General features: G+C 42.6%; 1 protein-coding gene across 2 annotated transcripts; it reads right to left on the minus strand.

Annotated features, from left to right (window-relative positions):
• Positions 1–50: 50 nt before the first annotated feature.
• On the minus strand, positions 51–7,473 carry LOC136475977 (uncharacterized). Of its 2 annotated transcripts, none has more exons than XM_066473632.1 (22): positions 6,728–7,473; positions 6,115–6,202; positions 5,929–6,019; positions 5,754–5,819; positions 5,534–5,668; positions 5,305–5,426; positions 4,954–5,118; positions 4,766–4,871; positions 4,542–4,647; positions 4,334–4,447; positions 4,056–4,228; positions 3,855–3,972; positions 3,408–3,632; positions 2,723–2,913; positions 2,470–2,637; positions 2,276–2,381; positions 1,638–1,766; positions 1,397–1,555; positions 1,113–1,316; positions 804–998; positions 647–718; positions 51–506 (listed from the first exon to the last, which is right to left on the minus strand). In XM_066473632.1, exons 1-22 carry the CDS (start codon positions 7,337–7,339, stop codon positions 393–395), a joined length of 3,459 nt encoding a protein of 1,152 aa, XP_066329729.1. In that variant the 5' UTR covers positions 7,340–7,473; the 3' UTR covers positions 51–392. The 2 variants fall into 2 exon arrangements, with proteins under 2 accessions (XP_066329729.1, XP_066329728.1); XM_066473631.1 differs by having other exon boundaries at positions 4,334–4,450.
• Between the last annotated feature and the right edge of the window lie 663 nt (positions 7,474–8,136).

The raw sequence follows: 8,136 nt of genomic DNA on the forward strand, positions 1-8,136 counted from the left end.
AGTATCCAAACAGCCCACGCAACACCCACATATGACACCCGATGTGACATCGTAAACTTTACTCCCTGGATTTAAACACCCCCTTAGTGTATTCTTATACTGTATTCTTATACAGTTCAAGATAAGACTTTCAGTCCCCTAGTACAGATTGTGTTCTCTCGAAAAGCAAAACCTGTTTAACTGTTTACCGGCTACAGCTTTTCTAGTTTCAAAAAAAGTTGCAGCTTTTTTTTAATCGCTATTGGAACAATCAACAAAACACTATGAACAGGAATAATCGGTCGTCTCCACCTGTACATATTCTGCACACCAAAGAATATATATAGAACCAAAAAACTAAACCACGCTGGCCTTGCTGAAGCAATCTGTAGAAAACACTTTTGGCACACGCCCTAGCAGAGGATGGAGCGGGCGTCGATCACTGACTGCGGTGGATCCAGGTCCTTGTCCTGCAGGGCGTTGCCCAGCAGCTTTTGCATCTCTGATGCAAAGACATCGTCAAGGATCTGCATGTACAATTGTCAGGGTTAGCAGTTCGCGATGGTCATTCATGCTGCTCAATTCCATTTTTCATGATATATATAGCCCCAACTCAACCAATGTTCATTTATTGGCATTGCTAGTGCTAATATAAGTCGAGGCTTACCCCTAGAGCATAATCAGATCCGCGGTACCAAATCCTGTTCTCCTTTCTGCTCTCCAGAAATCTCAACACGATCTGCTCAAAAAATAGTTTGACATATCCATTCACAGCAAAAGGAAATATTCAGAGTACTTATGTTGTTGGAACATTTATTTATTACCTGGCCTAACCGATCCCAGAAACCTCGGCAAATAGCAACAAATATTCTGCTGGAGAAGACCTCATGCAGATTGTGAATGGAATCCGAGAGCTGAAGACGGACAGCCTGCATCCGATCTCGTATATCACTTTCACCATCAGCCTCTCTTGTTTCTTCAAGAATTCGCTTGAGCCTCGTATTCCGGTTGGCTTGTGCCTGAAAAATATCAAAGAAAAACTATGAGCGCTGCCTATATGCAAATTGCCTTAGTTAGCTGTGGAGTCTGGACCAAGTGGAACTTGTTATAAAGCGTGCCAAAATCATTCTTACATTGCTGACAAGCTTATCCACTATGGCTTGCAGGTATTTCTTGTACTTCTTCTTCAGCATGACTGTGATGGAGTTCATTTGCTCTCCAAAAACAGTGTTCCCACTTGATATAGTAAGGTACGCTCCCCATGACTTGAGAATGTCTTCGACTCGGCAGTGTAATACATCTAGCATCCTTTTTACTGTGTTCATGAATGCTCCTAACTGTGATTAAGAACAGCAAACTGGTCAGTAACGAACTAACTACCACATCAGGCTCCATAGTATCTTGCACGCATATCTACCTGATTTGGCACAACATAGGGAGCTATAGATTGTCTTCTTGTTAATCTCTGGACCTGCTTCTCAATTTTTTCTGGTATGCCGTCTCTTAGAGGCATCAGAAGCTCCATGTATTGCTTCTCCAGTGCCTTCATAATTTCTCTCTCAACATCAGCAACAGCCTGAATAAGAAAATAAATATAAATTGACTCCACTGTAGGAGAAATATGAGGTCTGGTTCAAAGAATGCAAGTGTGTACATACACTCTCTAAACTCATCAGATATTGGGGCCACCTATTGATAACCACTCCATACTCATTTATGCTCTCTTTTATTTGCTCATACATTTGCTCAACAAATGGTGAGATTGTTGACACTGCAGGGCATGATATCTGCAAAGAAAGGTGAGTGAAATCAATTAAGTTCAACTGCTAAAGGTCAGTCATATGATCTATATTTCTTGCCTTGTACTACCTCCGTTTCACAAGTCAAACTTCTCTAGCTTTTGACCAAGTTTACAGCAAAATATGTTAACATCTACAAGACATTTCATGTTAGATTTTTTTTTGAGTAATCAGGAGGGGCAAGAAGCCCCTACCATTTCATGGTAGATTTAACAAAACTAATTTGATGTTGTATATGTTGGTGAATTTCTATAAACTAGATCAAATTTAGAGAAGTTTGATTTGACAAACTAAAAAGGGCAGACCCAGTGCCGGAGGCTCCCACATGAGTGGGGTCTGGGGAAGGGAAAAACCGAGGCAAGCCTTCCCCCCCGTAAAATCTACGGAGAGGCTGCTTCGAACCCGTGACCTGGTGACTCAGTGAGACAACTCTCACCACTGCACCAGGCCCGCCCTTCCTAAATTTTGGAAGGGAGGAAGTATGTGTTTATAGTTACCTTCTCAACTTTGCAGTTATCAAGTAACTGCAATCGAGTGTCTTCAACCCACACCATGATGTAATCATGAAACAGCTGTCTCGAAATTACGCCGCCATGAACAGGTCTACAACAATTGTGTGAACAGAACAAAAATGTATCAGCTAAACATGGCTGGTATTGCATAACTCATGTTCCAAAAAGGGATATCTTACCTCACTTGCCAAGATTCAAGATCTCTCTCAAACTCATAAGTTGCGATTATCAGTTCAGCAACATGTTGTACTGGTCTTGATGGGGGACTTGAAGAAAGAAAACCTTTCAGCCGCTTGCATAGTTCGGTACTATATAGGGATGCCGCTATATTTGGCAGATCTATGGAACTAAAAGAAAACACAAATTTGTGAGAGAAGTTCAACGTGTGGATAAATAGAAGAAAATCCTATTACTTGGAAGCATATATGCTACCTTGGAAGTATATTCTGATTGTGAATCTTAATGTCTGCTTGAATTTCGTGACTTATGTTAATGCACAGTGTCTTCATTTTAAGATATGCAGCAGATATAGTCATAGGGTCTGTAAGAAGGCTGTCGTTATTGCTTGATAAGAATTCATCTGTCTCGATCATATGCCTCCTGCACCTTTTTGCAGCAGCAGTCTGTAAAAGAGTTTCTTTATGTTATTGCCTTTGAAAAGGAATCAACGGAAAACAATGACTACATCATAGATTTTTTTCTGTTGACTGTAATTTTGCACCATAATAAGTAAATAATACATCAGTGTAGTCTTCTAATTGGACTAAATATATCTATTCTGACAAGGATCGATAGGATAATTTCAAATGACCATACGTGTAAAACCATAAATGCTATATGCTACATTGCACCCCCCCCCCCCCCCCCCCCCCCTCATCTAATCTAACTTTATGGGAAATTACAGCATTATGTTTAAATGTTCACATAATGTAGTTTCATAATGATCTATCACATGTTACTGATCATAGATAAAGTTGTTTTAGATTCATTGTTCAAACTCTGCACTATGCATTATGCTTAAACACTCACATAATCTGATCTATCACATGTTACTGATCATTGCTGAAAATGGCATTGAAACAGAAAATGCTCAAAACAAGTGTCTGTGATGTCTGACCTGCAAATAGTTCCTAAGTATGTCTTGTGCTTCTTTGGAGAGAATGTCGTGCAGTACACTGAATATCTGAACAGCAGGTGCCAAAGCTGGTGCAGCAGAATCTGTTATGGGGCCAAATAAATCTGACAAGCCAGTTGAAGAATGTTCATCCAGTGACTTGTAATTTTCAAACAGAGCTGCAAGGAGGCTCTTAATCCGGTCTTCACAGTCTATCAAAATACTTCTCTGTAACAAAGAACAAAACACCATAACTGATGTGTACTACTGAAACCTGGAATTGTAGAAGGTTCTCATTTTGCCCAGTTTATTTTTTACCAATAAAATGAACATGGACATAATTTGGTAAATATTTTGCCGAGCATTTTTAATATTTGCAATGTTATCTCCGAGTTCTTGGCCTATACATTCAAGCTAACAGACGGTATATACACGGAGCTTGGAAAATACCTCTTGTCTTGTTAAAGTTCTATCTTCCCGTGCTTTTGTGACTGGAACAAGAAGTTTGTATATAAGTTCCAAACAATCCTTGGTTGGTATTGCCACGTTCATGATGTAAGACAAGTACCTGTAAAAAGTAATAGACGATGCGATGCTATCATGTACAATTATATTCACCAATCATCATACACAAGCAAAACAATTGTTCACCTCAATTTTCTATATGCATCAGATATTCCATAGTAATCAGAAAACTCGTCTAACAGCCAAATCCATGGACCACTGATATGAAGCATTTTGCTGTTGAAATTTTGAGCCCTCATTGCCGCTTCCAGAACCATGTCATATATGATGGTATCCACTGCGGGACCACCTTGCAGCATCTGTTGTAACAATGTTACAAAATGCTTTCTTATAAGAATATAGATGACACAAGGTTAAGACAGTGTCTAATGGATTCCGAGAAAGAAAAGATGAGAATAACAAACCTTTTCGGACCCATAATTGTTGGAAGACATGGATAAGTTCATACAAAGCTGAATTTTTCCCATACAATCTTGATCATCAAGATATAGTGGCCACCACCTGATGATTTCATCCTGCTGCTTTTCAAATTTGTGCAAATACAAACTCCTTCAGTGACTACAGAATTATCATGAAACATTTGCACTAAATCATGAATTTGTGTCGACATACTTGAGTATCAGTCAATGATGAAACTTGAATTTTCGCACGGCCTATGACAACCCTATTGTTGTCTTGTACTTCAACAAGAATAACATCCCCCTGGCTCTCTAGATAACTGAAACATAAGTGATAACAGATGGTTCAAGAACACTATCTGTATAAGTTTTCATAGTTCCAGTGATAGAATGAATATGCAAGTATATCACAGAACAACAGCTAAGGATATAACTTACAAGAGTTGAGATTCACCAGTCCCTGGCTTCAAATATTGTGGAGAAATTGAATCTCTCTGATGACCTTTGTAAGAACTTTGCAATTCTAGAGTGCATGTGAACATTTCTGAAAGTATGGCACTGTGTTACTGTCGATGTAAATAAACTGTGACTGGGGCTTATAGGAAAACTTAATCTTTCATATTAACCTTCCGGCAAAGATGTAGATGATGTGGATGTCAACATCGTAACCTGGCTCTTCAGAATCTTAGTAATATGTCTGACATACTCACTGCCAGCTTGCATGTAGAGATTTCTAAAGGACGATGTTGCCCGAAGCTTTGGCCTTTGAGGTACAACCCGTATCTTTTTTACTGTTAATAAAAATATGTTAGTGTAAGCTTGCTTTGTTTTTCAAACAATGCGTGAGCAGGCTACAAGTTTACAGTTCTGACATTCCTTATTGTGATACTAGTCTTTTTCAGAAGAATTTTCCAATGTAATGTTTCAAGGTGAGTAATGTTTCTTGCTGATGACTGAAAAATATTGCTTATACATACCTTCAATCTCAATCTGTTTAACAAGTTTCCTTCCCTTTATAGTACAACTTCCATCCTTATCATACACTTGTTTACCATCAACTTGACTATTGTGTTTTGGATGAAGCAAGAAATTCTGTATTCTGTTCATAAAAAAGAGCTCATAATCTGTGTGCTCAAAGGCAAAAAAATGTAGTGAAGTAATGCTAGATCACTTAGAACATGTACTCATGCATAAGCTGTTGCATACCCAAAGGCACTTCGCAGCACCATGCACTCATCCCGAAGGAAGTCTGGAGCTTCCATGCAGTTTCTTGCCCATGCATTCAGACATAGCCTGAAGCATGCATCATATGCAACAAAAGATTGCCATGCATTTTGGACACTGACAAGAGCAAGCAAACGGTAAGAACAGGAAGCAGACAATAAATCTTCAAAATGTGTAAGGTCAAAGATAAATCAAAACTCACTTAATGGTGAAGCTCGGCATCTGAGCTAATAAGTTATTCTGAACGCCATCTTCATGAACAATTGAGCTGAATTTGCATAATTTCAACAGGCAAAGAACAAATGTTACCCAGATGGCCAGATTTGTCCCAAGCTGTAATAAATACTATAAGTCAGCAATCTACAATTTCGCTTTACCTCGTAGGAAGCTCATGAGCATCTTGGGCCAGTATATCTGCTACTGATGATACTCCATTCCTCTCAAACCCTCCATCCGTTTCAGCCCTTTCTGTTTGCAATACCATATGAATGCCAATGAAATCACCACTTCCAGGACAAGTTAAATCAAATGAATTACTATTACAAAGTCTCTGATGTTCTTACCAGCTGCATCAAACATGACCTCCTCCTCGCCCCCTGCAATTGGAGGGGCACTAGGAGTCCCCAATACCTGACCCTCAAAGTAGCGTCCCTGTACATAAAAGGGGAACTCGCACGGTTATGCAACTCTGACTCCTGACTTCTGGTGTTCTATGGACTACTAAGGAATGCTATGTGTTTTCAGGGACAGGTGTCTGACAGATGTTAAGGTGGTGTTGCCCAAAGCAATTGGGAGGCTGAAGAGAGGTAATATTCTTGGAAGCAACAGCCAAGACTGACATGGTGGCAAGAGGAACTTCCAGATTCGGCAACCTTGGGTAGGTTTGAGGCATTGATTGATATGCTGCGCTTGTGACGAGACTGAGTTCAGGACACTATCCCTAGTAGTAAGTACCTGTGAGGTTAATTTTGGGTAATTTTGGTTTTGGCGGGCGCCCTCGAATATGCTTATATGCTAAGAGCGTGAGAACTGTTTGTTTTATAATTCCTAGAAATAAAGCGGGGGAGACATTTTATCTAAACAAAAGTGGATTAACAGAACTGAATAATCGCAATGTTCGTAGCGGAAACAGGAGAATATTATCACCGGTGTCTGGCTACAGAAGAGAAGCCGTACCTGCGAGATGGAGTCCACTGGATCTTGTGCCCCGGAACCGGAGCACTTCCCGGCAGCGAACGCGCCCGCCGCTCGCACCTCCACCCGCAGGAACTCCTTGGACTGCCCCCGCACGATCCCGCCGCCGCCGCCCTTCCTGCTCAGCTGCGACGTGACCTCCTCGTCCCACCCTCCGCCGCAGCGGTCCATGGCCCTCCGCGTGAGGCTGGAATCGCTGGAGCACGCCTCGTCGGCGGTCTCGGAGAAGTTGCCGCCGCCGTAGCAGTCCTCGGTCATCCCCCACGACGCGACGCTCTCGTCCTCCCACTCGTCGGAGTCCGCGGCCGAGAGGAGCACGGAGTGGCGGCCGAGCAGACCCGAGCGGCGCGTCCCGTTCACCCGCACGGGCGGGAGGCCCTTGGGGGAGAAGAAACCGACGCCTGCGCCGGCCCCGCACGGCCTGGCGTGCACCGCGGGACTCCTCGGCGGCGCCGCCACCTGCCCCAGCGGCGGGCGCTCCGCCAGCGGCGACCGCGGCGGCGAGTGTGCGGGGGCGCGGGCGGGGGTTGGGGAGTCCGTGCCCTGCTTGATCCAGCTGATCGCCGACTCGTCGAGGCCCTCCGTGAACATCATCTTCGCCGGCAATCTGCTCAGCTGCGGCGATGTACGGGAGCGGGGTTCCGGTAGAGGATTGTTGAGAATGGGTTTCGCGACTGGGGATCGGGGAATTCAGGGCAGCTGGTTGGAGATCTGGGGATTGGAGAGGGGAAGAGGACAGTAGTCGGGAGGGGCGTAGTAGGAGGAGGAGCAGCCCAGGAGTTGGGAGGTAGTGGGGGAGGTGGGGGTGGCAACGGCTAGTTCCTCGGGCGCGGGTTTGAAGGGATCTACGCTGCACGCTGCTGAGCTGGAAAGCAAAGCCTGGCCTGGGCCGAGCTGGACTCCAGGGCCCACTTTCAGTGTTTGTTAAAAAGTAACTTTTGGCCCGTTCGCGTGCCCTTAAACCCGGTTTGATCCGCTTCTTTTTTTCATTCGAAACAGTATTTTCCTCTAACAGATTCCTTCAGATTCCTTCAAAATTCCTCCAAACAAACAGGGCCTTTATACCTCTAAATAAACTATCACCGTAGTTTAGGGTTTTCTTCTCAAACTTCAATCCAATAAACTGCATCCCTCAATTAATTACTAAAACAGTTTAATTTACCTCTTTGCACCGGTTAAATGGGTTTCAAGAAGGTTTTGTTATTTTAATTTAAAAAAATTAGTAAAAAACGAATAAGGTTTTTAAACCACGAAAAAATATCTCCAAGTTTCTAAAACTTCCAAAAAAATCCTATAGATAGATTGAGACACAAGAAACCTAAATAAACTACTTAAAATCATAAAATATATTTAAATGCTTCCATAAATTAGATTTAGCTCTAGGAGAATAG

Source organism: Miscanthus floridulus, chromosome 8 (assembly GCF_019320115.1).
Source record: "Miscanthus floridulus cultivar M001 chromosome 8, ASM1932011v1, whole genome shotgun sequence".
Classification (NCBI taxonomy): Eukaryota; Viridiplantae; Streptophyta; class Magnoliopsida; order Poales; family Poaceae; genus Miscanthus; species Miscanthus floridulus.